General features: G+C 39.1%; 1 protein-coding gene across 5 annotated transcripts in view; it reads right to left on the bottom strand.

Annotated features, from left to right (window-relative positions):
• Window positions 1-399: 399 nt before the first annotated feature.
• The window catches only part of tmcc1 (transmembrane and coiled-coil domain family 1), a 56588-nt gene continuing 38017 nt past the window's right edge, over window positions 400-18970 (bottom strand). For 4 of the 5 annotated variants that reach the window (XM_015394749.1, XM_015394750.1, XM_015394748.1 and 1 more), the window contains 4 exons: window positions 7872-8129; window positions 7004-7695; window positions 4927-5062; window positions 400-2543 (listed from right to left, as the gene is read on the bottom strand). In XM_015394749.1, the coding sequence (XP_015250235.1) occupies window positions 2229-2543; window positions 4927-5062; window positions 7004-7695; window positions 7872-8129 (1401 nt within the window). In that variant the 3' untranslated portion in view covers window positions 400-2228. Of the gene's footprint in view, window positions 2544-4926; window positions 5063-7003; window positions 7696-7871; window positions 8130-9023; window positions 9213-18970 lie in introns of those variants that run through there. The other variant, XM_015394752.1, reaches the window with a different exon arrangement.

The following is an 18970-nucleotide window of genomic DNA, read 5'->3' as shown; positions in this document are numbered from 1 at the left end:
TGTTAAACTTTGTAAAAAAAAAAAGGCTTAAAAATAAAACTTTTAAAGAGTTTTGAAATAAGCAGGTGTAGTTTTTCCATAAATAAATGCCTTGTTACATCTTCATGAAGCAGGACTCCACCCAATGAGTGATTGAAATAAACAGTTAAAAAGCTGATCTTTAAAAGTAATTTCATCTCTTTTTATAGGGAAGACAAAAAATAGATTTGTTATGAAAAAATAAAATCTTATTTTTAAATCATATCGCCCTACTAAAACATATTTAGTTAAAAAAAACTTGATTCATGCTTAATAGTTATCTTCCCAACAGTACATGAACCTACTTTATACTCTACTCTAACCTACTCTAATGCATCTCAAAACAAATGACAGGAACAGTTGAAACAAAGCTTAGTTGGGAATGCACTTTATTTATTTCACACTTAGAAAAGGACATCAGAAGGCACTGAAGTGGTTTAGCACAAAACCCTACACAATAGGTGTTACAGAGAAAGTCATGCAAGGTTAATGTTCAGCTCACCCAATGGTCTTCTCATCGCAAAATAGAAACAGATGAAAAAATATAATTTTTAAATCTGTTTATCTTGAGGGGAGTCAAGTTTTACTTTGATTTAGACACAGTCACACACAAGTCATTTTTAACAAAGGTGACCACGAACCTGACCTGAGTCAGCTTTAAGTCTCTATCAAAGCATCGCTTAACTTCAGCTGGACCTATGTGCCGTCACACGCAGTGCTAAAGTGCAGCTGTACAGTTCGGATGATCAAACTAATAATCTGCCACTGAAAATCAGGGAGGATGGTTTCTAGTACATATTGGGGTGCCTCTGACATGATGAGAACAAAACAGACCTAGAAAGGCTCATGGATTCATGAATTGAACTCGTCAAGACAAAGGTGCAGAAACACACAGCTGTAGCTCTGCAGTAAGGTTATGTTCAGATAAGGAATGGTTTCCCCAACAAGCTGCATCCCTGACAGCCCAGCAGCATACATTCATGACCAATGTGAAAAATCCAGAGCTTCATCTTAACTGTGCCACCGTTCAGTATGCTCAGTCACCCCCTGGTTTACCTCAGGTTTTGGCACTGGGTGTTAACGTATACAGAATTAGTGCTTGTAAAAAAACAAAACAAAGACACAGTTCATATGCTGGAAGGATGTTTAAATACAGCGTTAAATACAGGCAGTGTTCATCTGCATGGCAGTGGAGATGACGTATAGTGTCGATTTTAGGCAGCGTCGCTCCCGAATCAACTGGGATGGAGCTGGATGAGCACCAGCGATCTCTTTCCTTCACTGATCATATCAAATCTGGCAGGTGGGAGGCAATTATCCTGCAAATTGATTTTACATGGACAACATCACTCTGTCATTGCTTTTCACAGCAAAACTGGTTTGCATGTAATGTTCTTAATGACATCAAGAGGCTTTGTTTCCATGTTTCTTATATATGGCAGATGCTTGAGAATCGACAGATGCTCTCTACTGATGTGCCTTTTTCTTTTAAACGGTGAGCAGCATGTCGTTTTAAGTCTACATCTGTCATTCATAACAATCATTAATCAAACTTTATCACCTAAAAAGGAAGATAATTTAAAGCAGGTGGTGCAAACAAGTAGAAATGCTAAGAAAACACCACATCTCAAGTCATATTCAGTCCTTCTGAACCAGTTCATCACAGCAAAACTGGACCATCTCCCATTTAAGTTCATAATCGTGGTTCCAATCCACCAATCACAGTAAGGTAAGGGTTTTCTTCTTCTCTTAAAAAGCAATCAACCACATTCCCTCATGCGTATAAAATTAGACTGGACCTTAAGGGCGAGGTGTCAGCCCAGTTTCCTGACTAAACTGTCCTCTTATGTGGAGAGAGAAGGTCATAATGCTACATGGTACTGAATAAAATAACAGTGGAAATAAAATAATATTAGAAATAACATTAAAATTGGTTAAAATCTATAGATAAAAACAGTACAATGTTGCTTCCTGTGATGGATAACACCATGTTGTTTTATTTTCTGTAAACAGTCTCTTCCTTCCTCAGAGTGAGCGTCTTCCGCTGCTCGCTGACTCTTCCTCTTTATCTTAGTTTCAGGTTGTCACCAAATGTGCTCAGAGTACACGGCTAAACAGCCATCCTAATGTAATCACATTCTCTGAAACTCTTGCGTGACTGCAATGACAGTTTTATCATCGGGTGAGACCAAAGCGATTTGCCCATCTAGTCATCCGGGGGGCTTCAGTGCACGGTGCGTGTAGCCCGACAGAGCGTCCCAGTTTCTCCACAGGAAGGCCAGCAGGAGAACGACGAGAATGGTGGAGATGGAGCGCGAGCGCGTCCTCATCAGCGGGACCACGCAGTTGGCCACAGTTGAGACAAATACCAGAAGGACGGCCATAAGGGCCAGCAGGACATTGATAAGTTTTCCCAGGAGGGTCCGGGCTGTGGCATTTTCCAGCCCCTCCAACTGGACAACCTGCTGATGCTGCTGCTGGAGCTCCATCTTGGAGATCCTGGTCTGACACGCTTCCAGAGCCTCCTGTGGAGATAGACAGGAAAAAGGGGAAAAAAAAGGTTAGCCAAGTGACCATTTTTATAAATAAAAGCAGCAACTCAAAGTAAACACGCAGCAGGATGGATCCACAGAGTTCCCCTCTGTTGTTGACAGCTGTTTATTTGCAGCCTGTCCTGTTTAAAACAGAACTTCATAAAAAATATAGCAGGGTGTCACATGAAACATACCTTAGCATCATTGCCAAACAGGAGAGTACTGACAGAGGTCCAACATTTTTTACCCCAATAAAAAAAAAAAAGCCGGGAAATCTTCAGCAAACACGTCTTAAACCCTTTGGTCCGATATGCATAACAGATATTAATATTGCTTTTAAGGTCGATAACCCATATTGCACTTTCACACACATACAGTAGTAGCCATTCAAAATTTCCCCACTTTCCTTGATGGGACCTTGGCTGGTCCCCTAAAATTCCTTTTAAAACATCAATATTTGTACTAAAATGTTCTGTCTGTCATGATTTGTGGACATTAAGATCTAAAGAGAAGCATCATCTCCTGGTCAGACGCTGTAATTCATTGACAGGGTGGAGTCAGAGTAAAAAAGTAAAATCAAAAAGTATGTTGGGTTCATGGAGTTGCAGGGGAGTAGGCTGCCATTCGGCTTGCGTTTGACTAGGAAGGGCTATTATGAAAGGCTGCTACTGTACACACAACCCCACAGCAGCATTTCTGGGATGGTTATATTTTACATAAACTCTAAATCAACAAAACTGAGTTTCTGCATGTTTCACTTTATTTTTGAAAAGTGATACTTTCAAATAAGATCACACAGCCAACATAAAACACAAGTAACCTCCAGTGTTACTTTTTACCGTTTCTTAACAAGTGTATACAATTCACCTCTGTAAACTGATCAAACTACTAACTTTTACTTGATTTTATTAAAAATGTGTTAAATGTTTTAGGTTATTCAGTAAAACAGGATGCGATAACCTAATTTGGACAGATAACACAGTTCAGTAAAGCTGGGATTAGCTTCTCCAGCAGTTCAGAAAAGCCAGCCATGATGCCTGAGTCTTTACGAATATGTATCAAATCTAAAAGCTCAAAGACTTTCGCTGTAAAAGCTGCAGTACACATTCTGCTTCCTGAAATGACAACGCTTAATAGCAAGAATCAACTTTAATGAGAAACAAAACCAAGTATTGCTAGGGAGAAAAATAATCAATAACCTGCAGACTGTTATCAAAAGCCTGATTAATAAAATCCTGACTTGTTACAGAATGTCTTTTCTTACGGAAGAGAAACATCTTTTTGGACCACCCTCTTCCTCCCCATCTTACCAGGTTGGATATTTCTCTTTCGTTGTAAGGTGTTTATTAATTAAGAGTAGATTATTTGCTGCTTTTTTTAATTTTTGGAATTGAGACATTTCAACTTGTTTATCGTTTTATTGGGAATAACCCCAAAAGTTAATCGCTTCTGCAAACGAGACCTGCAGCCTTATCGGTTTCTCTCTCTGCATCATTTTCAACTGTTTACTTATTTTTAAAGGACCCATAGTATTAGCTGGTCAATAGAGGTGTATCTTTACATTCTTCTGTTGCCAGGGAAAGGAAATGGAGCGAGAAACAACTTTAACAAGAGTGAGTTATGCAGGATCATTTATAAAAATAAAATAAAAGACTAAAACTCAAGCCCTCACAGACAGCAGGCAAGGATGAGTAATGAGAGTCTCTTACAAGGAAGTGCTTTTGTTTTGGACAAACAGAAAACCTGCTGGACAAACTGAATTCCTTGGGCAGAACTTCCTGTTTACACTATCAATATGCATGGTGAGATAATGCCACTGACTGTTGCAGGGTGTGTGACCACCTTAGTTGAACACGCGCCCGACTAGCCCATATTAGCTCACAACTGCTTTAAAAACAGGAAACCATGCAGGCATACCACATGTGATAGCAAAGGAGCCATAACAAGGACTATGCTATAGCCCCGAATTAAAAGGTAAATAAGCAGATTAAAAGGAGCAAGCAATTAGTAAAAGCCTGCACACCATGAATGGTCATTTATCATCCTTATCTCCACAGTAACTAGAAAACACTTAATAGCTTTTGTGGGTGCGATAAGAGAGGAGCAATTAGTGACCACAAAATCAATTAAAACACTTAAAAAAAAAAAGAAGCTTCCTAAAAACTGCACAAGCTATATTTCTATTTTAACAATGCAGTATTGTAATTGCTGCCTTAACTCATTACAGAAATGAGAAATAACTTTCTTTATTAATCATCAACTTAATATTTGAATCTGAGTATTTTTTAGTAGAATTCTGGCAGGTTTCTCTCAAAGCAGATGATTATTTGTAACATGGATGAGCTGCATATGGACAGAGGTCTCAGAAACCCACCTGGATGTCTCGAGCTCTCTCATAGGACTGGTAAGCGATCTTCTCCTCCATGCTGACCAGCTCCTGTTTGAGGTTGAGGATCTCATTCTGATGGAGCTCTGTCAGGTCGTTCAACTGTTCCTCCAAACGCTCACACCTAGAGACGCACACGGAGAAAGCAGGTGTCAGCACCCGAGCCATAATTAGCTCCCACCCGAAATAGAGCGAAAACAAAAAAAAAGATGTAGACTTTAGAAGAAACAGGCCAGAGGGCATTTGACAACATGGTACCTAACAGCCCTGATGACCTGTGCTGATAAGATTAGGACCTGCTTACTCATCTCCTCATCCAACTGGCCAATCACAGGGAGAGCTACTGTTGTGAGACTGGCCAATGGAGAATGCTCATTAAGAGGAGGGGGATCTGTACTCCCTTTGTTTGGGTCTCAGATAATTGGAAAGACAAAATTCACAAAAGACTCCACGTCCATACCTTTATTTATCGTCAGGAAAACATCAGCTCCCTTATGTATTAGAATAACTTGCAATAAAGTATAAAATTTGATCTTTAGCAACTATCCTAACCTAAAATACAGGACATTGTGGCCTGAGCACAGAGCAAGGAATTCAATTAAACAGAACCTTTAGTGTAAACAATGGAATTAGATAAATTTCCATTAAAGAGTTCTGCATTAGTTTTTTTTTTTTTCCTTCATTACGAAAAGAAAAAGGAAATCAACAGGAAAAGTTTTTAATTTCTAGTTTAGGTCCCTTAATAGTTGGAATCTGGAGAATAATCACCTGGATAATTAATCCTATCGAAATATTTTATTTTGATGAGCATCTGTGGGCTTCAACTTAAAAGCCAAACACTATAGTTTTTTCAGTTTTTTTCAGTAATATCTTATTTGAATTCAGAAATGTGTAGAAAATATTTACAATATATATTTTTTGTATTAATGTTATTATTTCAAAGAGACATTACTTTTTATTAACATTACTCACTGAAATTTAAATTAGCAACCATGGTGATTACTATCATATGCAAATAGGTATTTGAAACCTACTCCAATAATTATTCACATGGAGTACCTGTTAGCTTTGTCTTGAAAGTTTAAAGTAATCATATGATGGCTAGCATTGGCCTAAAACCTAATCCCTTTATAATTCAACCTACTATTTACCAAGTCTCTTATTTTGAAAGGCATTCATAGCTTAGATTTAGCGTTAAATAAATATCTTGGTAAATGCCTGGCTCTCCGTTAACAGCTAAAGCTAACACCAATAACGGTAATTTTCAGTTGTAGGGATTTAATCGTTGGATTTAGTTGCTGAGGAGTTATTGTAGGTCAGGTTGTTTATGGGTGTTTTATTTTGTTGCAACAGACGGGAATAAACCTGACTTATCAGTCCTGCAAAGTGGAAATTATTTTAGCTTTACAGAATAAAAAAAAACAAACAAACAAAAAAAAAAAAAACAGATGCTGCTCTGGGCCGGGACATTTTAGGAAGAAGAATGTCCAAAAATTCTTCATCTGGGCTCAATGTTAGTGCCCTCATGTCAAAGCATTCCTTAGCAATGTGAATGTGTGTTTCAAGGCCAGAGTTTAAATGGAGTCCTGAGAAAATTGCTGATATAACAATGAGGAACGATTACTGAGAAGAACCGTGGGCGTGGGAGATGTTTGGCACATTTTAAGAATCTCAGATAAAACACAAGCTGCTGTCTAACAATTAGAAAAACTATAATGCTTTATAAAATAATAAGTGGGGTAAAATTAGCTAAATGTGTTTCCCAAAAGGTGTTATTTTTTTGGAGTAAATATTAAAGGTGACTTGTTTTCATGTTGGCAGTAAATAGTATTTTTTAATAATGGATTAACTGCCTGTTACTGCTTTTTTTTTTTTTTTTTAATGTAGGACATATTAAATAAAAACATCATTACTGCTGGTGATGATGTCACCTTAGATGAATAATAGATTTGTGTCTAAAATTAGCAGGGGTTTCCGGTTAGGTGCGGGAATTTCCTCCTAACCATTGATTGTGATCATATAAAAACTTCCTAGGAATGCGAGATAGGACAAGCCGTTCTGTTACCTGTAGCGTTCCTCCTGCAGCGCCTCCATAATGACTGTATAGTCTCTCTGATAGTTGCTCCTCAAAGTTTCCAGGCTCTCCTCGAGCCTCGTCTGACCCTCCCTTAAGTCCTGCATCTCCTGTAGCAGCATGTCTAAACTGGAGCCCTGGCTTCTCTCCAGTGTGTTGCCCTTGGAGCTTGGAGGGCCCCCAGGAGCCCCGGTGGTGCTGTTAGCCCCGGCTGAACCCGATGTAGCACTAGAGCAGTCGTCGTCACTAATGTATTTGGGACTCAACTGGAACTGATGTCCAGCATTAGTCAGGGATCGTCCGCCTCCTCCTGTCACACCCTCTTCCACTGAGGGGTCATCTAGCGAGTCTTTGAGGTTAGGGATGTTGTCTGCACTGCCGAATTTGTTGCGAATGAGCGAGGCAATCTCCCGTGGCTTGGAGACGACCGCGCCTGCAGCGGAGTGGGTAGCCTGGGAGAAGCTGGATAGGCCCCCCTTCACGCTGTCCACAACACCCTCGCTAAAGCCGCTCACTTTGGCACCGACATCCTTCAGGCCCTGCTGCATGTCCCGCAAAACATCCTTGGGCTGGCGTGGGATTCCGTTGTGCTCTACTTCCCTCAGCTTCCGATGGTAGTGCTCCAGCTTCCTCTGCAGCTGCTGGATGGTCTGCGCCGACTTCTGGTTCTTTTTCTCAAACACCTGCGAGCCACATAAGGTATAAAATCACAAAGAATAACACTAAATACTTTTTTGATAGCAACTTTTTTCGATAGCAACCGATATAAAAACTTTCATTTTGGATGTAGCGATTGTGCAAGAAACTGTGATAAAATGCTAAACCAAACACTCAAAGATTCAATCATCCAGTCCCGTACCTGTTTGATACGTGTGCTTTGCTGTTTGTCAGCATTGTTGGCGAGCTTGAGGTATTCTGCTACGTTGTCGTCCCTTGCTGTCTGCTCAATCTTAATCTGCTCTGTGAGCTTGAGGATCTTCTGCTGCAGCTGAGCGATTGCCTGCTTGGTGCGCTGAGGGTCAGGGGTGCCATCCTCACTGGAAGGGAAGGAGCTGTCCGCCCCGTACGAAACAGCGAGGGGTGTTTGGCCCAACCCGCTCACCTCCAGCCGGTCAATCTTGATTAAACAGAGAGGAAGTTTAGAGTGGGTAAAAGGGCATCGGGATGAGGTAAGGCATTTAAATAATGAAGGAAAAAGTTTGGAGTTGCATTTTGTCAGCTCTTGCCAAATTTGCTGACATGATAAAAAAAAGGTTTCTGCTTTTTTTTGGGCTTGTTGCTTGAAAAGAGGAAAAGTGAGACAGCTGAAAAGGCAACTTATGGTCACAGCTTCTCTCAAGAGAAAGATGCCCGCTATTAACTTCTCATTTATCAGTTCAGTGGAAAAGAAACTGTAAGAAAAACATTATTACTAGGATTCTTTTGCAAATTGATTCATCTGTCGATTATTTTTTTTGATTAATCAATTAATACCCAGATAAGTAAAGGTTCTGTAAAGAACATTTTTTACTAAATTAAACCAGTGAAACTAAAACTTTTCCATTGTATTTGTGCATGAGGTGCAACAGGGTTTTAAATCTTGGCTTGAAGCAGTTTTTGTAGATCACGACAGTTGTCCTTCCTTCCAGACTGTGACCTAATTTTCTTCACTGCCTTAAAGATACTGGAAAAAAAAAAAAAAAAAGTCCAAAGGGAGTTTTTCTTCATTCATTTTAGTAAATGGATGAAACCTAATAGAGAAAATGAGTCCATCACCTTCAGAGGAGCTGATTCCTGAATCACACAGAGAGCTGCTATGACTGATCAAAGTAACAGTACACACCATCATAGTAGCTACTGTCTCACCTGGATGACTAACAGAGATCGCAGCTGAACATGCATTGAGGAAAACTATGAAGTGCATTTCGCTTTATTCTTTTTGTTGAGTGTATATACGTTTGGAAATATATTCACAACAGAGGCAACTATCTCTAACGAGCGTTAAAAAATAAAAATAAAAACTACCGCTCACCTTTCCAATCTTTAAACGGAGAAGTTGTTCCCAGTACATTTTTTCCTCCCAGAAACATCGAGCTGTGTATTTTCATCTGTCCAGACTATTTATTTTATGTTCCAGTTAGTTAGAATCCAACAGGTCGGCTTGTTGTGTTTCACGCGCTCCAGTAACGTCTACCCCCGCGGCTTGTTGCGAAAACTTTAAATCTCACCTGAAGCTCAGACCGCTGAAGCCCCGCCCACTTTCTCCCTACCCTATCGGAGCAAAGACATAACGTCATCCCTGTCAGCTGCAGGGAACACAGAAGGCGTCATCTTAAGAGAGCAAAAATAGATCAGGTTGAGATTTCTTTTTTTCTCCACAGCCTTAAGATAACTGAGACGGTCATTACAGGAAGACATGATCCAGTTCCAAGTTACTTTTAAGGAACTCCAGCATGCATGCTATAACTTTTAAAATGTTCCCTCTTACAAACACAATGAAATTGAGGATCATAAATGCACCATGACAATACTTAATAAATAAAATATTATCAAAAACTTCTTTTACAAAGGACCAAATAAAAATAGAATTTTTAACATAGAAATCCTGTGTTTATTTATTCATTTCAGACATACAAGTGTATCATAAAGACAGTATATGCCCATATAACATAAATTAAAACAGTCTGAAAAGGGGTGTAAGCAAGAAGCTTATAATGCCCACGCTCCAAAGCCAAGTTACATTGGACTAGAAAACAGAAGAAAAAAAAAGATAAAAAGATGGCTAACATTTATAATACATATCAATGTATGATTTTAGGAAAAAATTATTATTCTACAATGATAACATTTTAGGGGGAAAAAAAGGTAATGCTTACAGCTCTTAACTGCATTCACGTGTTTCATAATTTTTTTATTGTATAATTATCAAATATGTTTTTAAACCTTGTTAATGTACAATCTTTTAGCTCCTGGTCTAATTTGTTCCATACATCAACCCCACCAAAAGAAATACATATTTGATAGTATTGATAGATGTGCAGCATGCTGTGACTGACAAAACCCATACGCCACAAAAAGTGATAGCTAATAAAGTCCACTAACACACGACTTTATCATAGCATACCTATAGGAAATCTGGGTGGAACAAATGTAACTTTTTCCCTGGAGGGGGAATCCCCAAGGAAAACAAATTGGAAGTATTATTTGTAGAAATATTTATGGAGGATTGATTTTTATTTTTGTTCATTTAGAATTTGTTAATTACCATTTTATATATTCAAAAGCATGATCTTGTTTCTGATCCAACTATCCTTGTCACAATTATTACCATTACTACTTCTACACTTATTGTCATCAATTCAAAACACAATGCAAAAGGAATTTATTTCCTTTTATTTAAAAGGAAAATCCCAATGACATTAAAGTATTCCTTACTCCTGCGAGTCCTGGTAAAGATGGTGTAACAACATTAGCAGAGTTGAAGCAACAGGTAAGGAAGAAAGGAAAGCCAGTAACTAGTATTCTTCCTAACTGGATTACAAAAGTATCTGCCTTTCAATAGAACTGTTGAAAAGCAAGAAGAACCAGTTTGGCATCCATTACACAACCTTCGCATACAAACCTTCATTCCTCTACGTACAGGTCAACAAGTGAACAAAACATTTTTGACGTTTTTTTGTTTTGAAGTAAAGGGGTTTTCCCTTTTGCTTGAAATCTTTAAGGCAACACACACACACAAAAAAAAAAAAAAAAAAAACAAGACATATTCTTAAATAAATTTACCCAACACATGTAGTTTTAGACTAATCTCTAATGAAGCCTGCTAAATGGCATTAGAGACAACCCATAAATCAGAACAAGAATAACTCGCCAGACAAGAAAAAAACCCCAAAAACAAAAGTTGATTTCTTCAAAATGGCCTCTGCCCTGTGTTTAGTTTAGTGAAAAAGAACATTATTAAGTTTATGAGGGGCCTATCTCATTCATATAGGGCTCTGCATGGTGCAAATCTTAATATGGATAACTTATCTTCCTCACCGTTGACAGTTAACTGATTAATCAAATCATATATCCCGTCTTACAGACATTACAAAGGGCAAAGGACATTGTAATATAGCATAGATAGGGGTTACAGATACTATGATAAGAAGGCCCAGTGACCTGTACCAATGTACACTGAAGCCACACCCGTTTACCGATCAAAGAAAAATCCACAGTGAGCAGGCGTGGACACACCACTGACAGCCGGACAGTCAGGTGTTTTCCAAAGACGGAGTCCTAATTTTACTGATCCATAAAAAGGTGATCTATGCTTTATAACTGGCCAATGCACACTCACAGTTTGGATTTTTAGCAATACATGACAACCATATTCCAAAACATACATACCCTTTTCTGGCATCAGACATCAGAGAAAATAATAATCTCTTAGAGCTGAGCCATCTGCAAATAGCCCAGTTCTGTAACTAATCATGCATGTAATTAAAGATTGTCAGCCGAAGGATAAAGCTAATTCCCGCCGGGTTTAACAAAGCCAAACATGCTGATGTGCAGACTCACTGAAGCAAGAAACCACTGGCTTCATCACTGGAGTACATGTAGCCTAATAAGAGCAGCTGATGGCTTGTAATTAGAGGGTACATTGATATCAGTCTGATTGGTCTTCATTATAAATAAGGAGTGACAGAGTCTCTTTAAGAGGTCAGCAGCCTGTACAATATAAAGGTCATTTTCTTAGTTTGAAATAAAACAACACCTGTTGAATGACTAAAAATAAACATGAAATAACCAATTAAGCTGAGTTTAGATACTCGGGTTATACAGATTGTCTAAATCATGCTCTGACCTTAGAAAAGTTAAGACCAGATGAGAAAGACAGACACTACAATCTATCAAGGGTTAACAAACCTTTTCCAAGGCCTTTGGATTCCACTAAACCACAGTGAGAGCCACAAATAGAGAAATCATTCAGTGGTGGTGAACCTCTCCAGGAGTGGCTGGCCTACCAAAATAATCCAAAGCCACATCAATGAGGTCATGCAGAAGCTGGCAAAAGAACCCAGGTCAGCATTTAAAGCACCGCAGCTCTAACATGTCTCAGTTGAGATCAATGTTTAGGATTCAACAATAAAAGGCTAAACCTGTGTCTCTGGGAGAGTGTTCGACTAAAACCACTGCTAACAGGAACAAAGACAAAGACCTGTTGCGTAATCTTGATGATCCTTGGGACTTTCTGGAAAATATTTTGTGTACTCAATAGGCATAAATTAAAGGTTTTTGAAGGTGGAGATTCTGTTACATCTGGAATAAAACTGAAAAAGAAACAAACAAGTCACTATTCATTATTCTTAGGCATGGTAGTGGTAGTATGATGGCCTTGAGCCGCTCTGTTGGTCATTCATGGCTTCCTGAATTGATAGATCCTATACCTTTAAATAAAAACCCTAATGGTAACTGTTAATTATGAAGTTTGTGTCTTAAACTCAAGTGTCCCTGAGAATAATCTGAAGCCCACCTTCAAGTATACCTTGGAATAGCTGGGAAAGCCGTCAAGTCAAAGCCTGAAAATAAATCTGATTGACATAAAGTGTTGGACCTTAAGCATGCTTTCCATGCTTAAAATCCTTCCAATATGACTGAATTAAACCAATTCTGCAAAAAGGCTGCACACAGCTTAGAAGACAGCGAATGGATCCACAGGGCTCGCCCTAAGTGCCAGAGGTGGATCCAGACTCCTGGGTTGCAGACCTTATTCCTCTACAACTGTTTGCCCATTTACTTTTGTAAAAGAAAAAAAAAAAAAATCTCCCTTTCCCTAAGTCCTAACTCTAGGTCCGGCTGTGAGGGGCCTCTGCATGTGTAACAGCCTCTGATCCAAGTAAAGCTTGTTAGAGTAACCTGCTTACCCAGGATCCAACAGGGCACTGGGAAAAAGTCCAACTCAACCTAAGCAGACCTACAAAACACACCTTACAAACCGGCATTTAGAAGGGATTACTAAAGTTGGTAGACACACTTATCACATAAATGGATGCATGCGACCAGAACATCCTGCATGGCTAAATGTGTATCCATGTCATCAAATAAGAAAGATTAGATCCTTTGATTTGATCTTCAATAAGTCTGTGTAACGGTTTTGGTACCCAAGACTAGTGTTTTAGTTCAGTGACCATTCAAAGGGCCTGATTAAAAAGAAGAAGAAGAAAAGAATGTCCACACATCTGCCCCCTTTATTCATCAAGCTAAGGGAGTGTAAAACCAATTTCTCCTAAAACATGTTAAAAAATACAATAAAATGAGCGTGGATTATAACGTTATCACAATGAAAGTTTGCATAATATTCTTCTTTCAGTGTTTATTAAACATCCATATCAAATCTGAGCACTGAACTGTTCTATGATTGTTTCAGGTAACAACAGTCTGAAACTTCTAAAATTAACACTCTACCTTCTGACCTGTTAAAGTCAAGCCGTTTCACTGTGTGCATAAAGTGGTGAGTACCTTGCCGGTTGTTAAGGCTTGTATTGCAGCTGAATTGTGCTGAGCTCCCTGTGATGTCAGCCTAGGTTTCCAATGAAGCTGCGGTTTGAAGTACAGCGTTGGCAGAGAAGGGTAACAAGGATACTGTAACATTGGGTGTCCTTCTGAGAAATCACACCAAATCCACGCCTCTCCAGGGACAGCGTTCTCCGAAATATGGAACCTGTGCAGCTCTGCTTTGTCCTGGCATGTCTACCCATTTCAGTTGTAGGCTGGGTTTCAGGGCTATCAGTCCCCTCTTATCTGCAGAGTCCAATATCCATCACTGATGGGAGTAGGGTTACACCGTGGATGTAATAACGTCAGTTCTCAGCATTTACCTTTCTAATTATTGCGTAATACTAGGTTAATTTTTAATCTATGATTATTTTAAACTTATGTTTTGTTTTTATTACATGGGTTATACTTTTTTATTACTGCCCTTTCTATCCTTTGTTGGTTGCACACAGTAATAAAAAGAATTTCCTTGTGAGGATTAACAAAGCAATCTGTATCTCATCGTATTACCAATGTACTGCATGAGCATTAATGCCACTTGAACATTTTGTCACATTAAACCCCACATTAAATCTATTTTATCATATGACAGTCTAACAGAAAGAATATAATCCTGAAGTGAAAGGAAAGAGAGACTAGCTGTATGTGTATCTGTACTTAGATCAGGAATTGGCAATTCCAGTTCCTGGGGGTCGTTATCCTGCAACTTTTAGATCTATCCTTGGTCCGACACATCTGAATCAAATAGCTGAGTTACCTCCTCAGTATGCAGTCAGTTCCTCCGGAGTCCTCTCAATCATCTAATTATTTGATTCAGGTGTGCTGAACCAAAGGCATATCTAAAAGTTGCAGGGTACAGCCCAAAGGAACTGGAATTGCCCACCTCTGACTTAGACACAAAGGCTCTAATTAGGTGACTTTTTACCATAATCTATTACACTGATTTTATTTAGGTGCATTAGAGGAAAGGATTGAATGCAAATGCTAATACCAAGGTTCAAGGTTTTCATTTGTTAAAAAAAAGCAACATTATGCTAATTCTAGGTAATAATTGTGAAATACTTGCGTAGGTCTATTATAAAAGACCCCAATTAAATGCACTGTAGTTAACTGAAATGTGAAAAATGTAAATATGTATAGAAAGAGGAGTGTGGTTTATTTGACCTGTACTATGAATCTCTATGGATTAATGTTTTCATAACGTGGTGGGCTCTACTTATAATGCTGAAAGTTAACCAATTTCCTTTCTCAAGGCCTTAATCTGTGAATCAGTCTGAGCAATAGCACTGATTGTTCTGATCTTTAACCCTGCTGTAAAGATATCAGAAAGGAAGAGTTTAATGGCTGTAAACTGCCATTCAGTAGTTTGTTATCAGAATTTGAGCCTCTCGGCTTGAGATGAGAAGATGACTGATGCACTACAGAGTTGTTCCTCATGTTTTGAGTTTCCACAATCTAAATCTAAAAAATGACAAATATTTGTTTTTTTCATTTAAGGAAATCTGGTGAGATTAGAATAATACCCTTTTTCCCATATCTGAAAAAATACAAGGCTACATGTGTTGCCATTCATGAAGCAGGTCATACAACACACTCACTCAACAGGAGCACTTAAAGCAAAGTCGCACAAGCCTTTGTGTTAACGTAATGGGCTTAAACACAAAGTCAATCCCAAACAGAGCATTCCCTGCAGAAACGGCACAAAAACAGGAAACAATCCTGCTTTTGATTCATCTAAACTTCCAATACAGCAGAAAGATTTTACCCACATAACCACACACCTTATGCATGTGTTGACTCACATTTATGAGGCTAGCAAGGGGAGAGGTATCAGACGATACCAGGCTGAGTATGACCTCCATGATGAATTAGGGAGTCACATGTCTGCTGCTTAGACAGGAAATTAGCTATGTCTTTTTTATCAGTTTGTGGGTCTTTCTGGAGAAAACCAGAGTAAGGAACAAAGAGGAGCAAAGCACTCATTACTTTATCCAAACAGAGTCCACTTCACTCAACTGGACAAGAAGAAGCTAAAACCAAATCCAAAGAATCTAATCTTTGCATGAAATATCCAGGGTGGCCAACAACGAATCACTACATGAAGCTGAGCAAACACAGAGCAACCGTATGCCACGTAGAGTCCCAGAAACTATGGAGCACAAATATATGCAGTCCACCTTGCAGAGCCTCCACCATTTCCAGAATGCACTTTATGGAAAAGGACAGATTCCTTTTGAGCAAAGCGGACATTTGATGTGACAGAGTGGAGGTGGCTAATCGACTGGAGCCATGTTGCTTTAGATGCTGGCAGGAGCAAAAGCAGAAAAAAAAAAGTTTACTGCAAAAGTTACATGTTCAAAAAAGTCCATTGCAGATAAAATCCCAAGAAGGAGAAAAAAAAAGGCAAAGACCCAGAGGACGGATGTGAGCGAAGTGAGAGAGGAGACCGGAAAGAGGGGAAAAAAAGGACCCACCAGGAGCTGTCAGTGAGAGGGAGTCAGAGAGGTTGTGAGAAAGCATGGAGAGGGGAGGGGGAGCTTTTCTTCTGTTAAACTTTTTAGGCCAGTTCAGCTCCAAAAGCAGAGATTAGCTGAGGCAGAAAAAAGGGAGAAAAAGCTTCTTCTCCCTCCCTTCAATTATCACCCAGCATGATTGTCAGAGCCAATCTGTTTTCTGGCTTAGTGAGCATGTGTGTATGAATCACCTTCCACTCTCTGTGTGCATCAATAAGCAGGCTTGGTCATAAGTTTCCTCATGCTACCAATACTGACTGAACAAACAAAAATGAGCAGAAAGTTCTATGTGATTACAGAGCCTGTCAAAATGAAGGGCACAACCCTATGGGGGTAGTTTTCGTTTATGGTGAGAAATAATGAGTGAAAATATTCCAACATAAAATAACTTGATTAAAAGGCTTTAATAAAAAAGCAGGAGAACTTAGAGAACCAGAGGGGTGAGTGAGCATGATTTAGGAAGCCCGTTTATGAAAGAACAAACCCAAGTTGCGCAAATGAAGATGTGATGTTTATGGACCCAGTGCAGCACAGCTGTGTCATCAAGTTGGAGGATCTGTGCAAGGGTTGCATTATATTTGAAAAACATATCATACAGAATATTATTGGTGAATAATATGAGAGCTTTATAAATAAATACATCCCAGATAATGAGGCAAGAACCTTCACGCTAATGGGTGCTTTGGGGAGTGGTGGCCTAGTGGTTAGAGAGCTTGGAATCCAGAAGTTCTGAGTTCAAGACCCTTAACCCCACACTGCTGCACGGGCGCCGCACAATGGCAACCCACTGCTCCCTAAGGAGATGGGTTAAATTAAGAGTTAATCTCATTGCTCTGTTCTTGTGATAGTGTAACGAAGAAAGAAAAAAAAACCCAAAAAAACACAGAAATTAAACGCTGCATTTTAATCTCTGCAACATTTATTTTTTTCCCCCCAAAATTTACATCAGGATAAGATCTGCCGTTTTTGGCAGTGTTAAGTAATAGTACCGTTTTTTTTGTCAATTTTAATAGTTGTGCTATAGAACATTTAAGTGTGGGATTCTGCAAATATAAATTAATATGTTCTGTTGGTTTCTCCAGGCCGTAACCTATACTGTGCACTGAAGTAGTTTGTGATGTTGTGAAGGGGCTGGTATCAGTTCCTAAGTCTGAGGCCATAGTTCTTGGCTGGAAAAAACTGGAATGCCAACTCTGGGTTGGGGGCAGTTCTCTGCCTCATGCTACGAAGTTTAGGTATCTTGCTGTCTTGTTAAGGCGACAGAGCAGAATGGAATAAGAGATGGATAAATGGTTTTGGTGAAGAGAGAGTTGGCTTAAAATAAGCAAAACTCTTGACTCACCAGTTCGGGTACATTCCGACTTTCATCAATAAAAGAGCAGGAGCACAGATAAAATTGGGCAAAAACAAGCCTGGGGGTGGCCATCAACCAAAGGGGCCTTTCAAGAGGAATCTCTTCTTCACATAACATATAGTCAGTTAGGGTTGGTATTTGATCAAGATATCTGCTCGGCTTTGGGCACGTCACATTGAGGGGAGATCACAGGAAACATCTAGATTTTGCTGGAATATAACACATACTGTCTGGGCAGGGAATGCCTTGCTATATCCTAGAATGAACAGGAAAATGTCACTGGGTAGAGGGATGTCTGGGGTTCTCTCCTTGGCCTGTTGCCCCTTTTGATCCAGTCTCAAATGAGAGGAAAGACAGTGCCTCCCAAATGTAGATTTAGGACTCCTTGTAGCAGGAAATGATGAGGCCTCCAGCAGGGTTACTTAAGCTCTCATGGTGACTCAGTTCTTTTACACGTTTCCTGGCAGGATTGCTTACCACAAATAGCAAAGTGGCAACACAATCACAAAATCCCAGAGGGGGGTGTAATCATGTCCTGACGAGTAACGAATTCATTGAAAAGAAAAAGAAAAGAAATGTTTGCCTCAGGGATGGTTTTTCCCTCATTAATGTCAGATTAGTTAAGGGGACGAAACAGCAGCTGTGGGTTAATAAAAGTTTAATTTAGGTAAATTAACAAGTTTTTAATTTGCCATATGTTTACTGTGACAGTATTAAACAAGTATGCAGCAATTCTTTATTATTATTAAGGTGACAAAAAACAAGGATATTGCAAAAAGAACAGGATTAGACAACCATTTTCTGTAGAAGATAATGAAATATCATCTCAAAGGGCATTAAGGTCTAAATTTAGGGTAAAAAGCATTAGAAAAATTCCAGCTGTCAAACATATTATTTATGGATGTTAATAAGTTGACCTACACCTCAGTAACGGTTCTGCCTTCAGCTGCATGCTGAATATTTGGAAACGCTTCTTAGCTGTGCTTGGTTAAAAGAAAAACACACACTGGAAAAGATGCAGATTAAAATACAAAGATGTAAGGCCTCAAGAATGTGATACAAACAGGTGCAGGTTTAATGGGCTCTGGATTAAAACTGGTCAGACTAGATCTTAATGGAAAACATGCACTGAAAGAGAGAATACCTGGTATTTTCCATGAGGCTTAAGTTCACCTAAACTAATTGGGTCGGTCCTTCCATATCCAAGATAAGACCTTTAACAATAGTCATTCTGTTCTTATTCATATGCTTCACGTCTCTTAAAAAACAGCAAGGAACTTGTTAGACAAGGGCCTCTGTCATTTGCAGTTTAATTCGGGTCAAGCCTGCAACAGGGACAAATATTTCTGGAAAAGTCTAGATGCAGTAAAGAGATATGCTGATGTGGGTGAAAGTAAAAAAACAGGTAAGTTCAATATAACTGGTTAGTGAGAATTAAACAAGAGGTGTTAACTAAAGAATGATTCAGCTGTGTTAGAATAGGTTGGTAGTTTAGATTTTTCTACCTAAAAAAATCAACAGCAGAGTCAAGCAGCAGTTTTGTATTTCTCCTACCGCAATATCCTTTAAATGTTA

The sequence above is a fragment of the Cyprinodon variegatus genome, unplaced genomic scaffold (genome assembly GCF_000732505.1).
Source record: "Cyprinodon variegatus isolate N-32 unplaced genomic scaffold, C_variegatus-1.0 Scaffold706, whole genome shotgun sequence".
Taxonomy (NCBI): domain Eukaryota; kingdom Metazoa; phylum Chordata; class Actinopteri; order Cyprinodontiformes; family Cyprinodontidae; genus Cyprinodon; species Cyprinodon variegatus.
Note: the sequence above shows the minus strand (reverse complement) of the source record. Positions and strands in the feature narration are given on the sequence as shown.